At 35.1% G+C, this 17,842-nt stretch overlaps 1 protein-coding gene across 1 annotated transcript; it reads right to left on the bottom strand.

Annotated features, from left to right (window-relative positions):
• Nucleotides 1–4,518: 4,518 nt before the first annotated feature.
• On the bottom strand, nt 4,519–15,448 carry LOC306859561 (solute carrier family 2, facilitated glucose transporter member 1-like). Its single transcript, XM_079400638.1, has 10 exons — nt 15,193–15,448; nt 12,088–12,183; nt 10,771–10,931; nt 10,436–10,676; nt 10,150–10,312; nt 9,889–10,076; nt 8,019–8,123; nt 7,826–7,927; nt 7,541–7,744; nt 4,519–7,439 (listed from the first exon to the last, which is right to left on the bottom strand). Exons 1-10 carry the CDS (start codon nt 15,208–15,210, stop codon nt 7,251–7,253), a joined length of 1,467 nt encoding a protein of 488 aa, XP_079256764.1. The 5' UTR covers nt 15,211–15,448; the 3' UTR covers nt 4,519–7,250.
• Nucleotides 15,449–17,842: the final 2,394 nt, after the last annotated feature.

Raw genomic sequence — 17,842 nt, 5'->3', positions numbered from 1 at the left:
ATGTGGGAGACACGCTTCTACATTGAACCTCTATAACAGTTCCACTCCACCCACAGCAGTAGATGGCTTGTACAGTGAAAGTCATTGATTTTTTTCATGTGTTTATCTCAATGCTAATCCCTCCACATCAGTCCTGGCTGACTCTCTGACGTCCACAACACACATCAAAGACGGCCCCTCAGGAGCGCTTTTCAGCCCACAACAGAGAACAACCAAACCTTCTAACACATGGGCCCTCCTCCAGTCCCTTCAGCCCGGTCCTACGGCACAGTATTTGGAGAGAGAAAGTTAATCACACCTCTCATGCACTGATGGTTTTATACATAGTCATTATCTTTGCCTTAATGAAATTCAGAGCTTCTTTCCTCGTTGGAGCTGCAGAGAAGCGGAGGAGTACCAGACAATAGTGTCAAAGCTCTTTGTTACATGGCAGGGACTGGAGGATGTGATACAAATTGCTCTCATAATTGTTGCAATCCAGATTGTTGGAAAGTCACCTTGTTTTCTTTTTTTTTTTTTTTACCATACCCTGTAATTATCAGGAAATAATAACAAGGCCATCAGTGTCAAGACTGTCTTCCTAAACAATTGCATCTGTGCGAGGGCAACAATTCTGACTTTATTTGGCTCCGGATGCATGAATTTCTTGTACGTTTTTAAGTTTTTTTGTATTTACTGCAGGCTGTTCTAAGCATTCCTACTCTCTCAACTTTAGACATCATTCATCCTCAACCCAGATCTCCCTGGGAGTAAGCAATCCAAGACAGGCTGGCCTATTTTAATGTATATTTGATGGAAAAGGCACTTGCACTATGAATTGTTGATGCTAGAAATGAAGGAGCGAGTTCATTTGCACCACAACTGGTGCAAAAGTGCTTACAAGTTCATTAGTCATTAAATAGCTTATGTAGCTGATGTATAATATATTTGGGATTAGGTATATTTTCCTGTTTTGTTTCTTTTTGTACTCTGTTTGTCCTTTTTAAATTATTTCCATCCATTTTTCCATCCAACTGTGAAAATATATATACAACATAATCATAAACACTAATTTTATAAATAACACACACACACACACACACACACACATCATTCTCTTTTGCTGTTATTTGTAAAATTCAGTGTTTCTCCACTGTCACTTTGTGTCATTTCAGTTATTTAAGCACATTTGGAATTTTTCACACTGCAGTGTTTTTGGATTCCTGCAATGTTCAATATGCTGTTTTGCAGAGCTTTTGTTGTTACAGGGTGAAATCATCGAGAATAAATTCACACAGTGAATGACATGAACAGCTGGATAGACAATGATTACATAAACAAAAGCAAATGAGCATGAATTCCTTGAGCTGAAATTCTGAGCGGGAAGCACACACTGTTCTTGCTGTTTCATAAATATTGAAAACACCATGAAATATTTAAATGCATAACCACATACGTGCACGCACACACAAAAAATAAATATCTGCAATCTGACATTGGTTTCCATATAAAGAACAACTGAAAAGGCACCTGGTCAAGAGAAAGTGTGCCCACCAGCTCTGTGAAGATGCAACCAACTTCTCTTCATATGCAAATAAAGCTCTCAGAGTAAAATGATCAAAGTTATCTTCAGCAAAGATAGCTGTTTGTCTGTAAGTCATGGCTCCAGTTTGATTTTAACAACTTGGTGATCTATCAGAATAAATTACTCTTTCTGAGTGACTGAATAAAGTAACCACAATACTCCATTGATCTGTTTCAAATCAGTCATTTTTAATCTTATTTGACTCACTGGACAATTTTGTATTTTTATTTCAAAACACTCCAATCTTCAGTGTAAAAATATTAATTAAATACCTGTATGAAAACATTTTTCATCATATAATTTTAATAATTCCACCTTGATGCAAATGATTAGTTACATAAAGACTACTGGATGGCATGTGATATTATCTAAATCAAGAAGCAATCTCATTCTAGCATTAGATGAAGTGCAAGTGGTTTCTGGGAATTTCACACGACCGAAGGATATTTTGTAGGATATTTTGCACTTACACAAAAAAGCCCTTTAATGTCTATCATTCAGATCACTAGTCAGCAGTGTAGCACTTAAATTCACCATTAAATCTCTAACAAACATAGCAACATACTATGAAAAAAATTATTGGTATTTAATTTAATTTGTCATGCCTTGTTTTTCCACATTCTGTTTATGTAAATGTTAAGATATAATTTTGTGAAGTGAAGTGACATTCAGCCAAGTATGGTAACCCATACTCGGAATTCGTGCTCTGCATTTAACCCATCCAACGTGCACACACACAGCAGTGAACACACACACACCGTGAACACACACCCGGAGCAGTGGGCTGCCATTTATGCTGCAGCGCCCGGGGAGCAGTTGGGGGTTCGGTGCCTTGCTCAAGGGCACCTCAGTCGTGGTATTGAGGGTGGAGAGAGCGCTGGACATTCACTCCCCCCACCTACAATTCCTGCCGGCCGGAGACTCGAACCCGCAACCTTCGGATTACAAGTCCGACTCTCTAACCATTAGGCCACGACTTCCCACTTCCCACATTGGATGATACCAAATAACTAATAATTAATTCATAAAAATTCATAAATTAAAAAAAATAAATAATGCATGAAACTATAAAGCAAGAAAACTGAGAAAATGCTGTAATAAAGCATGATGCAATTCACGATTCAGGCTCCATGTTCTCTCTTAGGTTTTATGGTCTGTGAATCATAGGATAGATCAATGTGAAGAGTAGGCCAATAGAGGGTGAAAAGATCAGGCTCTCATTAAAACTAGGACGGCATCTCTAGCTGTACATCCAACTAAGGAGCAAATTTAATTAGCGGACTGTGAAGCTAAGTCATATCGCAACTCTCTCGCTAGATTTATTATACACAACGCAATGCATTCTGTGGCCTAGTTCTGCCTCAAGGCATAGCCTTTACTTAAGGTGAATTAGTGGATTTTGTTTGTTTGTTCCTCTTTAATCTTAAAAAGGGTTTTCGGAAAATATTTTCCGGTGCTATGAAACGGTAATGTGGTGGGAGTTTGGCTACAACACTCTGAATCGAAATGGAGGGGAGCTGAAAATGAGAACAGGAGCTGGAGAGAGAAAGCAATTAATAGTCTCTTCAGGAGACTGTGACGGCATGACTGCACATGCAAACTAATGGGTTTCTTCTTCCCTTTTTTTAATTTTGAAAAATCAATTCAGGTTTTGCACACTATGTCAGCATTCCAGCTGCAGTGTCTGCATTTTATGCTTTGTTTTGTCTTTAATATGACAGAATGGACAGTAGTTTTTCTGTTTCTCATTGGTTTTTATCCCTGAGGAAATTCAACTGTTGGCTTTTGTAGTGTAAATTTTAAAGCCGGTGTTGAGTGCTACAGTATTTTTGTTGCCACTGAAATTGTTGATATCCCATCAACACGTATGAAAACCCATCATTTATTCTGGCAAGATGCTGCAATCTGTTGCTTTATGACAAAATCATAAGACACCTGGTGGTGCTGTTATAATGACAGTCATTACGTCTCTGGCTCTGTCCATTACGTTAAGAGGATTTTGCTGGCAATCGACAGACTGGCCACTAAACTGTAACTAGTTCCAAATGTACGTTTTCTGCCATCAAAAGATGGAGGATCACTGTTGAGACACATTCCTGCATTACGGGTTGTACATTACAGGAACAGTTTTTGCTGAAAGTTTGCTGAATATGTGCTTACAATTTATGTTGTGATGTTTTTATCAGCTGTTTGAACTCTCATTCTATCGGCACCCATTGATTACAGAAGATCCATTGATGTAAGCGGTAGCTTGTACATCTTGGATGTCCCGTGGGTGAGTAATTTCCAACAAAATTTATTTTTGAACTATTCCTTTAACACACTTAGCTGTAGAATATTAGGCTGTGCCAAATATTGCTCAAATAATGTAAAGTATAGGTCTTTTTTCACCCCAAAAAAGTTATGTAATCCTTTAGGCTTCTCACCCCCATGAGGTTACAAATACAAACCTGCCCTTATGAAAATTAACTATGGTTTAATAAAACAAAAAGACATGGTTAAACTGTGGTAGCCATAAATTAACCGTGGTTTTACTACACTAGCCATAGTTAAACCATAGTATTTGGAGTAAAACTCTGGTTCTACAAATGGCAATCAATACGAAAAAAATAAATAAATGGTTACTGTGCAATTAACTATGATAAAACCGTTGTTAATTTTCGTAAGGGTGTATGACTTGTTTTTCTGCTGAACATAAACTTTTGAGAATATTTTCATAATATTTTGAGAAATGTCTTCATTTTTTGTCAAAAATGGAAGTCACTGGTAACCAAAAATGTATCTCATACATACGACAATGGATAGAATACTATTGTAGAGAGAAATACTGCCATCTTTTGGTGTTGAGATTAATTGTGGCATTGCATTTCAATACTTAAACACCTTTATTTGACATTTCTGCTAAGCAGTGATCTAGAAACAGAAACTAAACAAAAATGACATGTTCCTCTGTTGCAGTTTTGTTTATTTGATTTATTTGCAACTATAAATTGATTATTTAGAAAACGTAGGATACCCAGCTTGGACATGTCTTGGCACATTTTATCTTGGATTTCTAATACAATTTCTGAGACATACTGAACAAAACCATATCTCATCTTTTAGGAAGTTTAAAAAATTCAAAATACTAAGCACATCTAGTAAAAAAAATACTTTAGTAAACCTGAACCTATTTACATCCTCTGGATGAATGGCTCTATGTCAGTCTCTGCCATGTTAAGTGAAAAAACTCTTATACATAAAAATACATTTTGTTTTTTTTTACATAAGAAATATTAGAAGCCATTCATAATGCCTAGCAATATGTGGAATAAATAAACAGGATGTGAACAATTATTGCAGTTTTGCAAAATGAACAATATACTAAATTCTCATCATCACACAAACATCAAACATTATGCACAAATCTAAAATATCATTTTTTTATATCATAGTATAACTAAGATATTAGTTGAGTTAATTTGCTGGAGGTCAAAATAAGATTGGTTCAATTTGGAAAGATATTAAACCTCATTGTATTCGAGACCCTAATTCACACTTCTGAAAAGCAGAAGGACTGCTGTATAATTGTAAATAATTGAATTGAATTTGTATTCTTTTTGTTAATTAATCTTGCCACTCCTTGGTAAAGCTACATTTCAAGTATTTATAAACATATATCATAATCTGCCACAATAATCATTTCTGGCATCATTATACTTTATAACATTAGGAGACATATTATATCAGAACTCATCATGTGTTGACTGGACAATAGCAAAAACAGTTAAAACTGTTCTAGTCTAAAGAATTATATATTTAAGTTGAATTGTGCGAATTGAATCATTCAAATGACCTAATAGTACACAAATGTCCAATAATCTTATTCATATGCATTTAAACATGCAGAAATTGTGATTATTATTTTTAGATACTATTCTCCATTTCAGAATGAGAAAACAAACAATTAAGAAAACAGTTGATTTGAGGAAAAAAGCAGAACTTCCTGTGCTACTGTTCATCTACTGTATCTGAAGTAAGACAGTGGGAACGTTCAGAATGGTGTGTACTACATGTTATTGCTACAATATAGTATTTAAAAAAACTATAGCACAGTATGTAATATGTAATGTAAAAATAGTCTGCAGTATGCAAAACTAGGGTACACTGTTATCACAGGGTCACATATTTTACATTAAAGAGAGGAGTCTGGTTACAATCTCAGAAATAAATATAGCAATTTTGCAATATTTAATACAATTTTGTATACAAATATTCACACTTTTGTAAATCCAGTGAAATAATGAGTAATTATTTAGAAGCAGTGAACTGGTCAAATATTGCACAGTTTGGCAAATGAGCAAGTCATATTTGTATTCAATGCAATCAGAAAATCTGCATACTAGTGTTGTCAGAAATATCAATTTTTTTGATACATATCGATACTGAAATATATGAAACAGTTTTATTCATAGACGGCTTCAAAACTCTTCCTCTGCAGTACTGATACACCGATACCAGCTCTAAACTTGCTTCATAACATCAGTATCAACACCTTTTGTGATCTAATTTGGCTTCTTATCACAGAACGAAGCAGAAAATATATTATTTAACAGTATTCTATATTTTATTAAATGCCATGTTGCATTAAATGTGTTTATAGTATAAGTTATTATATTCCATAATAGTCTCAAAACCCTATTCTGGGTAATAAAATGGCAAAAATAATGAACAAATATGCAAAAATAAAAGTAAACATGCAAATCCATAAGCTTTTCTCCAGTGTTTTGCCACCTCAAGAAGTTTTCATTATTGTAAAAATATTCCTCAATAACCTTGTTAACATTTTTATCTTTTAAAGTGCCAATATTATGGGTTATGAAAGCTTCATATTTTGGTTTTGGGAGTCTCCAACAACAGGTTGACATGCATGCAAGGTCAAAAAACACTTTTGTCTTATAATAAGCATTTATTTTTACCTTACTTGCTCAACGACTCCCAAACGATTCGCTCAACGATTAATTTTTCCAAACTGCTAATCTGCGGTGATTGGTCCAATTGGTTGATTTCATTTTCATTTCATCGTGCCTGTAATGTCTGATAAAGCAGCGTTTGTGAGTGCAGTGCTGCTTTGTGTACAGCGTTACTGGGGAAACTGCTATTCTTACTGCTCCAAAAGCAGCACCTAGTGGCAAAGAATGAATTTGCATTTTCATTCAGACCAACCGGAAAAGACCAACAAGTGGGCGGGCAATATGCCAATGTTTCATGTTGATGTTCATGCCTCGTTTCAATGATTCAGAGTCAGCTCTTTTTTTCTGAGAGACAATAACTTTATACACAGTGCACTTTCAGACATAAAACTTTGCAGGATGTTTTCATTCACTTAGAACTGTGTTACACACTGCATGAAAAGTAGTTTTCAAAAATCCATAATAGGGGCACTTTAATAGAAATCAAAATGTTATGCCCTTAACGTTGTGCCAGTTTTTTCCTGTGGTATCGAAAATGGTACTGAATATCATATCAAAGTTAGAAATTTCAGTGTCGTGACAACACTAGTGCATAGTAAACACTGTATAACCTACAGCATTTCTAGTAATAGTAATATGGTAGTTTGCCATTGCGAACATACCCACTATGCTATAGCCGAGGACACTCACTTGGTTAGTCTACACAGCATTACTGTATAAACGTGGCACAGAGCTCAAAGCTGGGAATCTGCTCCCAATGTGTTCAGATCATCTCGGGTATATTTCTCTGACCCTGAGCGGAAGCTTGCAGAGATCTCTTCAAATGTCCGCCCTTTGGTCTCAGGAACTTTGAAGTAGGTGAAGACGAAGAATATCAGCAGGAGGACAGTGAAGATGATGAAAACGTATGGCCCTGTCAGTTCCTATCAACAGAACAAAATGTGAGTATTTAAAGAAATGTGAGAACAACGAGAAAAGAAAGACTATAATTGTGTTATGTCTGTGTTATGTAATGTTTCCATACCTCAACATACTGGAAGCACATTCCCACCAAGAAGTTGGCAAACCAGTTGGAGAAACCAGCAACAGCGATGGCAGAAGGCCGGGGACCTTGACTGAAGAGTTCTGCCACAATGAACCATGGGATTGGGCCTGGTCCGATCTCGAAAAATGCCACAAAACCGAAGATGGCGACAATACTGACATATGACATCCACTTCACTTGATCCTGCAAAGGACAATTAGTGAATAAACACCAGTTTACACATGAACACTAACAGAAATATAGTACATCAATGTAGATACATACTAGTAGCGCCATAGCTATGGTCATGAGAACAGAAGACACAGCCATTCCCATCAGCCCAATAAGATGTAGTGATCTTCGACCAGCTCGCTCCACTATGAACAGCTAAATTACAGAGAGATACAAGCATTTTCATCCAAAACATGTACCTCAACAAAGGACAAAACCTCAAAAAAATATGTTCGTACTAACTTACCGACACAACTGTGAATGCTGTGTTCACAACTCCAGCACCAATGGTGGCATAGACCGGCTCAGAAACTCCTGCTTTCTCAAATATACGAGTGGAGTAATAAAAAACCTGAAAAATACAATTACATGCACTTAACATGCAAATCACTGTTAATGTAGAGGCACGACAGCTATAGCTGAACATTAATACGTGCACCATTAGCCAACAAACTAGCTTTGTAATACATTTATTTATATCATTAACTGGGAAAAATTAGTTGTAGATAAACATATCATTAAAAAGTTTAGGAAATTTTCCATCAGTTTACTCTTGCTGCTACAGCCATTTGACATATGCTTTCTAAAGACCAAAAAAAAAAGAAAGAAAGAAAAATAAAACCATAAAACATAATTTAAAACAAAACTTTATTAGTAGTAATATTAGTGTTACAGGGCTGACGAGACGTGAGACGTACGGATCCATTTGCAAAGCTTTATTGTAAAACGTGGTCATACAGGCAGGGTAGGGAGACAGCAAACAGGTATGGCAGAGGCAAGACAGAGCAATCCGTGGAACAAGCGAGGGTCGACGATCGGCGTACAATATCCAGACAGGGCAAGGCAGAGAGATAATCCAATAAACACGGGCAGGGTCAGACACGACAAGATAAACAAGGCAAGACTCAGAAAACTAAGACCAGAAAACGCTTCGTAGTGTAGCTAGGCTAGACAATACTCAGCGGTGAAACAGAGAAAGTCCAAGGCTTATAAAGTGTGTGTGTGATGGGTGATAGTTCACAGCTGTGAGTGATTAGTGAGTGCAATCAGGGTAATGAGAGATTGGTGCCAGCTGTGTGTCGTAAGTGCAATGTATGATGGGAAATGGAGTTCAATGTGTTATGAGTGAAAAAGTCAATGTGGTGAACGGGTGACCTCTAGTGGTGGTTGACCGGGAGAGCATGGTCCAGATTCGTGACAATTAGTAGCAGTAGTAGTAGTTTTAATTATGAACACTGCTAGTCAAAAGTTTGTAATAATAATGATTTTTAATGATTTTGAAAGAAACCTCTTATGCTCACCAACGCTATATTTATTTGATAAAAAAAATCTGTAAAACAGTAATATTGTGACATATTTTTTAAATTTTAAATAACTTTTCAATTTCACTTTTAAAAAAGTTTTCACTGTGTTTCCTTCTGGAGCATCAGTGAATGTTTGAACCTTCTGTAATAGTTGCATATGAGTCCCTCAGTTGTCCTCAGTGTGAAAAGATGGATCTCAAAATCAAATACACAAAAAATTCTTGAAAACCAAAGAATTTGTGGGACCTGAAGTATTTTTCTGAAGAACAGCAGGCAGTTTAACTGTTCAGGACAAACAAGGAACTCATGAACAACTATCACTTTAAACACAAAAACACAGCTTTGGATCATCCAGGTAACAACAGTATTAAGAATCAAGTGTATGTAAACTTTTGAACGGGGTCATTTTTATAAATTCAACTATTATTTTCTCTTGTGGACAACATGTAAACATCTTTTATGTGAAATATCTTATTCAGGTCAGTACTAAATAAATGATAGCATGCATTTTGTATGATACCTTTTATTTTGGTAAAATAATTAACATTTTGCAGATTCTGCAAGGTGTATGTAAACTTTTAACTGTATATATATATATATGCTACTACCATATAATTTTTATAATAACAATAATAATAACATTTATTTTTATTCAGATTATATTTTAATATTAATTTTTGCATGACATTGGTAAACTTAAATTTATCATCTTTATAGCTGGTATTTCTAATATAACAAGTAATAGAATTTGATGGAAAAGTATATTGATGGATGATCTGATAAACGCTAGATAAAGAAATAAAGGAAACGTACAGCATTGATACCGGAGAACTGCTGTGAGAGCTGCAGCATGATGGCAATGAAGATGGGCTGGCGGTAGAGCGATGAGCGGAAGAGCTCAGGGATAGTGACCTTCTTCTCCCTCATCATCTGCCTGCTCTCCTCCCTCATCTCCTGCATGTCTGCAGCCACATCTTCAGTGCCACGGAGCTTCTTCAGCACTGTGGAAATGAGTTAGTTATGCTGACTGGAGAAACCCTAGGCAACATGTTAAGTTGAGTATTAAAAACTCACCACTCTTGGCTTTGGCCTCCTCGTTCTGGTTGATGAGGAGGTAGCGCGGGCTCTCAGGGCAGAAGGGCAGCAGGGCACACTGGAGTATGGCTGGGATGAAAGTAAAGCCAAGTAGGAAGGGCCACATTGTAGGGGTCCCCATGATTTCTTTCATACCAAAGACCTACAGAACAAAGCAGGAGTGTTTCTAATGAAATACACAAAAAAAACACAAAGGCCCCATCTATCTATGCAATGTAATGATTACTAAAAGTGGTCTCATAATAAAGATAACACTGTAATTAACCTGTGCTATGAGGATGCCAGTGACAATGCCAAGCTGATGAAGTGTGCCCAGTGCCCCACGTAATGAAGTTGGGGCGATTTCTCCTACATACATTGGTACAAAGCCTGTGGACAAGCCAGAGTAAAGGCCTACAATGAAGCGTCCGATAATAAGCATCTCCCAGGATTCAGCCAGCTTGGAAAAGCCCATTAAAGCAGCAGCTATGAAGGCCAGAACATTAACAAAGAGCATTGAGTTCCTCCTGTTAAAATATCAGAAAGAGAATGTTTAAAGACACATGAATTCAGGATAAAAATGGAGTATTTGTAAAGTTCTGAATTGGTTGGTTAAGTTACCTGCCAAAGCGGTTTACAAAGAGCCCAACTGAGAAGGAGCCGAAAATGCCACCGACAGAGAAAATGGCCACTGATACGGACCAGAGTGTAGTTAGAGTGGTCACCGGCATGTACTCCGAGTACCTCTTATTCCACGTCTCATTGTAGAAAGCCTCGATGGTCTATAAGAGAAAGAACATATTCTTTGAAAATCATTAGGGTGTTCATTTCAATTAAAATATGTATTATAATCAAAAAATTATGATTTTATGATATTGTACAGTAAGTCAACAGTCATTTGCTGCAGCAGTTGTACACATTACGTCAGCAGAGGGAGCAGTACTCCATGCTGACTACAGTGTCAGAACAGATTGCATAAGAAGCTGCTTAATTAAGCTTGATTAAGTTAATCATCAAACATACAAAACTGTAAACATAGGCTTATGATCTAGATTAGGCCTTGGCTTATTGTTGTGATTGAACAGTTTCTTCCTCAATAAATATGAAACAAGAAAGAAACAACATTAAAAGAATATTAAAAACTCTTCACTCATAAACATTTCCTGCATGCTATTACAGTGAACGTGAACTACCATTCAAAAGTTTGGGGTCAGATTTATTTGAAAAAAAAACAAACAAAAAAACATTTCACTTAGCAAGGATGCTTTAAACTGGTCAAAAGTGACAGTAAAGATTTCTTTCAAAAACTATTTTAAAAAATCCCAAACATTTTAAATATATGAAATATATACAAATATAAAAAATGCTCACCAACAGTTTACTAATAATCTTAATATCACAGTATTACTTCACTTATGGCCTTGACTTTTGACTTTCTCTCTTTATCCTATTAAAAGACTATAGCTAAACTATGGCACATGATTTGCACTCTATAAATAGAGTTCTCTCAAGTATATGTGAGATTTACCCAGAACCCTTAGCTGATGAGACGTATTAAGAGGTCAAGGTCATTTATTCATTCATCATTCATTGTAATAAACATATTTGTTTATTACAGGCAAGTCTACCAGGCATTTGTTTACCACAGGCAAGTCTAATACCTTTTTTACTACTTGATGCACATAACAGTAGCCTTGAAATAGACATCTATTTGCCAAACGTTGTACTTGCCCTTTTATGGACAGTAAGAAAGGCTGTTATAAGAATCTCTTCTGAAGAGTTTCAGTAGTGTTGGTCTATCACAGCTACACAATAACACTAACATACAAACATCAACAATCCCCATATATAAATTTGTCAAATAGAATATGCTGATACTTAAGTATTTATATGATGAATCATGTCATGTCATGTCTGTTATTGTCTAAAATGATTCACCTTCTGAGGGGCATTGATGACTCCTGTGTTGTAGCCAAACTGCAAGGAGCCGATCACAGCAGTCCCAACAGCCATCATCAGCTGAAGCGTCAACTGCTACAAATGTAAAAGAACAACATAATTATATATTTTAATATTTTTAAATATATGGTTCACAATTAACCATTCAGTCCTGATTTTTAAGGAAGATAGAGAATATTGATGTTTATAGCAAAATCTGAAATGCAGTAGCATTTTGCTGATAATGACTGTATGAATTTAATAAAATGACATGTGGAATATTACTAAAATAAGGAAATCCCATTTCAGCCACAGAATGAAAAGAATTAAAAAGGTATAAATATAATAGATGTAAACTTGCTATTCTGAGAAGAAAAATCTGAATTGTGAGCTATAAACAAAACTGAATTTTGAAATGTAAATCATAAATCAAAGAAAAAATGCAAAAATTGCGAAATGTAACCTCAGAATTCTGAGAAAACAAGACGGAATTGTGAGATGTAAACTTGGAATTTCATAAAAAATCAGAATTGTGAGATATAAATTTAACATTAAAATATGTATTCAGAATTGTGAGAGAAATATATTGCAATTCAGAGAAAAATGTCAGAATTACAAGAAAAAAAGTTAGAATTGTGAGATAAACCTCTCTTATTTTTTATCCCATGGTGGAAACGTGCTTACATACTAATAGATTACCGCTTTTCTAAAGGCAAAAAGACATGAAATAGCTTAAACTGTTCAAATTACTTTGATCTTTTTTTTCTAATCATGTGAACAATGGTTCAGTTTATTCCACAGAACTGAGAGCCCACTATGCAGGCAATATGTAAGATGCTGAATGAGGGAAACCCTGTTGATTATCAATATGATCCTGAACCAACTCACGCATACGTACCATGACTACTCCAGCCTCTTATTCCAATCCACTCAAACAACCATAGGCTTTTACATAACAGGCTCAACAGGCCTTCAAAGACTACGACTTCATCGCGAGCACTAGCACGTAGGGTCAGATTAACTAAAATACTGCTAACCCCAGCATGTGATTTCATACGTGCTCCTAAGCATTCTTACGCTAAATAACACTTTAGTATATATTTAGAGACGAGTTTGATCCAGACTGGAGTAAAACTCTACAACTGTGTACTAAAAAGGCAAATCCCACAAACTAAATGTTTTAAGACTATAGGCCAGAATATTATTCTGGGAATCCGCTATTTTGTCATATATTAGGTGGGCAAACACTAGTTAGTTTCAAGCTTAAGAAGGTTACATCTGTAGCCTTTTAATATTGTTTTAATCTGCCACCCTGCCTACTGCAGAAACGCTGTTTTAACAAACATTCCCTTAACAGAAACTAACTGGTATGGCAGGTTTGCTGTGGGACAATTGCACCTCCTGGCTGTCAAGCTCTGTGCAGCTCTGACTTAACCATAACATGTGTGCTCACATGGAACACTTAAACTTTGTTAAATATTATGTAACCACAGGTCAATACATGCAAATATTTGCAGTTGCAATAAAAATGCATGAATAAAAACTTAAATTAATGTGAATTTAGCCATTTTCACTGGATAACATTGGCCTCAAGTCTTTAGAAGCTTCACATTCCTGATGAAATGAACATATAGAAAATTAATAAGCAATGCAAGGTCCACTGAGTCACTGAATCAAAGGGGTTTAGACTTCAAAGGGTTTACAGCAGCACTTTTTCTTAATAATCTCAATTTAAGACCACTGCTCTTCTAGTGCACTTAAGCACACATTATAATAAACCAAATGTCATTGTTCTACAAAAATTAGTTTATTATAATGCATATATGTTAATCAAGTACAAAGCACTGGATCCAACATCAACAACAAAAAGTGTTTTGGATAGTGCTGTCAAACGATTAATCGCAATTAGTCTCATCCAAAATAAAAAGTTTTTGTGTACATAATATATGTTTATGCACTGTATATATTTATTATTTATGTAAAAATACACAGATGCACACATACAGTATATTTTTGGAAAATATTTACATGTATAAATTTATATTCATATTTATATTATATACATATATTTAATATATAAATATTTTTCTTAAATATATACATGCATGTGTGTGTATTTATATAGGCTATACATAATAAATATACACAGTACACACATATATTATCTAAACAAAAACGTTTATTTTGGATGTGATTAATCGCGATTAATCATTTGACAGGACTAATTTTGTAATATTTTAAATAAGAGAATCAAAATTACATATAAACTCTAAATGTTACAAATTAATTTGACATTTTTGAAACAGACTTGTGTCTTAAAGTGTTTCAAAAATGATAAGTGTCTAAAAAAAGGTTTTCTTTTATTCTGTATATATTCTGTAAATATTAATTATGCAAAGTAGTGTGTCTATACTTCTGTCTGGTTCTTCTGTTCAGAAGAGGCTGTGATCACTTTTTTGTTCAGCCACTATATCTTTCCCTCTTTCATCACTTTACTTTCCTGGCAAACAAGATAAATGGGACTTGTGTCAATGACACAAAGGGTTGATGTAATTAATCTGTTTCTCCTCTAAACCCCTGAGTAAGGCTGTGGTCTAAGAGGTCTTATTAGAAGGTTTCACCACATATTTCCATTACTTAAGGGTTTAAACCGATGACACACACAAGACCTCTGTTGCTGGAGACAAAAAATAGGTTTTGTTTGATGGATGGATGGATGGATGGATGGATGGGTGGACAGATAGATAGATAGATAGATAGATAGATAGATAGATAGATAGATAGATAGATAGATAGATATTACAGAAGTTTCATTATTTGTATAGATGCATACAAACCTCAAATCAAAATATAAATGAGAGTTGAAGAGTTTTCAGTTCTGTCAGGCAAAATGATGTGTTTTCATTTTCTTGACCACCACTGGAGTCACTAATCAAACAAACAACAACCCCCTCCACCCCACCCCCCTAAATGACAGAACAAGACAAATCTAATTTTGCTTTCTTGGATGTTTTAACAAACTCTCTCCCCTCGAATTATATTCCTCAGGTACTACTGGCAAAATATCACTACACTAGAATTATAAGACAAGCAATATGACATTACCTTTTTATTAGACTCCATAGTGGCAGGTTAAAAATGCTTTCCCTTTTTTTTTTAAATGACAGGAAAATTATCTTCTTCTTTTCGTTGTGGTGTAAAATTGTAGTCCTCAAATCCACTTAACAGAAAAGCACGAAAATTATTACTATTTAAAATCCGCAATGTATCATCCAATTTGTCATGTTGAAAGAAGCCCTCTTGTCTTCTGTTAGTCGATCTTATATTGTCTTTTGAGTCTGTCAGGTGCGTTCAGACAACTGCCATCAGTGGAGTAAAGTGCTTAATATAAACTAGAACCGGCTCTGATTGGCTGTCGCTAGGTTACCTCTGTCCGAATGGCGATTTGTACACAGGCATGCTTGGAACTGGACGCCCCGATTAGCTGCAAGTATTCAATGGAATCGTATTCCTACAATATGCATGTGTGTATAAAAAATAGAGTTTTAATTATTAATTCATAATTAATCATTATTACGCATACAAATTTGATGTACTTTTTAACTGAGACTACAAGGGATAAATGGTGTAAAATATTTAAATCTTGATGTTGACAAAAATAATCTTATTTTTATATTTTATAATTTACCTTTTAGATTTTTATAATGTATAATTCTTTTTATAATTTCTATTACTCCAACAATGCTGATCAACTATATGGCATAACTGACAAATTAATGCTTCATAACTGAAATAAACATAAGCCTATGAAAATAACCACCGTTATTTATATGATATGATCTGAAAAATTCCACTGTCTATAATAATATGTAATAATATAAGTAAACTGTCTATAATAATATGTAATAATAATATAAGTAAATACAGGAAGGGGTTTGGTAATCTGGTAGTGCTGGTAGCTTTGTCATTATTGTTTCATCCTGACACCATATCCTTAGCCTTTGTTCTTCACAGTAGGAAAGAGTCCGGTAAAATTGTATGCAAAAAAAAAAAAAACACTTCTCTTTCATTGTCTTCATATCATAAAAAAGGATTTTTCCTCAAAAAGAATGGAAAGTTTCTGTTGACGTTGGTTCCTCAGGACTAAATAAATGTTCTTTGATAGGCATTGTAAACAATAACAGACAAAAGCTGGATCAAAGACAGGGTGGGTTTGGTGGGTGTCTGTAGGTTGGTATTGTTCGTAAATCAAAGATATGTCTATGCCATTGCTTATTTATTGCCTTAAATGTCATTTTCTTTTTTTAATCTGTAAGCAATTTGTCCAGATTGCAATAGGCCAGAAAGTGTTGGTCCACACGTGCCTGAGCTGGTGAAAGTTTGTGCTACAGGGCACTACACACTTATCTCTAGGCTATTTCGGAGCGGGACTTATCGATGAAAGCATTATTGTTTGCATGGCTATGATTGCCAACACCTCTTGCTTGACAGCAGTGAAACTGAGCATGATGAAATAAAAGGTCATTCATTCTACATAAATGCAAAGTGCAGTTGTTAAATAATTAAATCTTCAAAATAGCTTAATGCTGATCATTTACCAAAATAGGATTGCACTTATATATATTAAATGTTGTTAGAATTGAAAAGTAATACACTATCATTTTATAATAAAAAGAACAATGTTGTCATTTAACCTAAAAAATTGTCATGTGGTAACATCTAAATTAACTGGTTTTTATAATCATCAACATCTATATCTGAATTAAGTCAAAACAATACTATTATGACTAAATCAACCAGACTACATTAGATTACACCAACAAAAGTCATTTTTAGAAGGTCAGGTGAGGTAGAATTAATGTCTTAAGGTAACAATTACAGTGTAGTGTTAACGGTTACCAAGACATTTTCCTGTGAAGGATACTGTAATCCTCAGGTCATGTGACCTCTTGAGCTTAAACATGGATGCATCACTATCTCCGACTCCCCTTCAAATGACTGGAAATTCAATTCCGTCTCAGCTTTATAAGTGTTCATTTGCACGATTTTCCTCACCTGAGCACAACAATCACAGTAGCGTTGTCTGATCACATGGCTGTTTCAAGTTTGAGTGGCTTTAAAATAATTAAACACTAGAAAACAGCAGGCTACAATGGATTTAAGGGATGTTGTAGTGTGTATGTTATGCTTAACCATGTAATCAGTATTTTTAAACGCTGGGTTAAGTGTTCCACACTTGTGATTTTGAAAGTGGGTTAGACCTGCCTGGGTTTTGAAACATTGGAGTATGGGCTTTCAGACGCATTTTTGCATTTTTAGAAACTTTCATGCACTATATTCATTTCAGCATTTGAGGGAATTGTCAAAAACTGACAGAATACCTGTTAATTGGAGTGACAAAATAACCAAAGAAACCGTTATGGACCAAAAAGTCTATTCAGCAACATTGTGATACCATATAAACTAATATATATAGCAATATGTATAATATGTATAGCAATACAAGCCATTTTTTAATCAGGTCACATGCTAAGTTAATCCAATCAATGATGCTGACACTGCAAATACGCAAATAAGACCATAAACATTGCAACTTTTGAATGTGTGAAACCTCGAAATTTAATTTCTGACTAAAAGAAAATATGGAAAAGTGTGAAACATTGAAAAAGATAACATAGCATTCTGTTAACCCACAGTTAAGAATGATCCAGAGCCGTTGCGTTTATTTTCTTATCGTAAGGTCCTGCAACTCAAG

Source organism: Barbus barbus, assembly GCF_936440315.1.
Source record: "Barbus barbus genome assembly, chromosome: 40".
In the NCBI taxonomy this organism is placed as follows: Eukaryota; Metazoa; Chordata; class Actinopteri; order Cypriniformes; family Cyprinidae; genus Barbus; species Barbus barbus.
This window is presented reverse-complemented; position numbering and strand designations above follow the sequence as displayed.

Bases quoted from the DNA above. Each gene is read 5' to 3' on its own strand.
- LOC306859561 (XM_079400638.1), bottom strand. The intron at 7,928-8,018 runs GTAAGTTAGTAC...TCTGTAATTTAG, and splicing joins CAGCATTCACAGTTGTGTCG to CTGTTCATAGTGGAGCGAGC. The intron at 7,745-7,825 runs GTATGTATCTAC...TGTCCTTTGCAG, and splicing joins CCATAGCTATGGCGCTACTA to GATCAAGTGAAGTGGATGTC.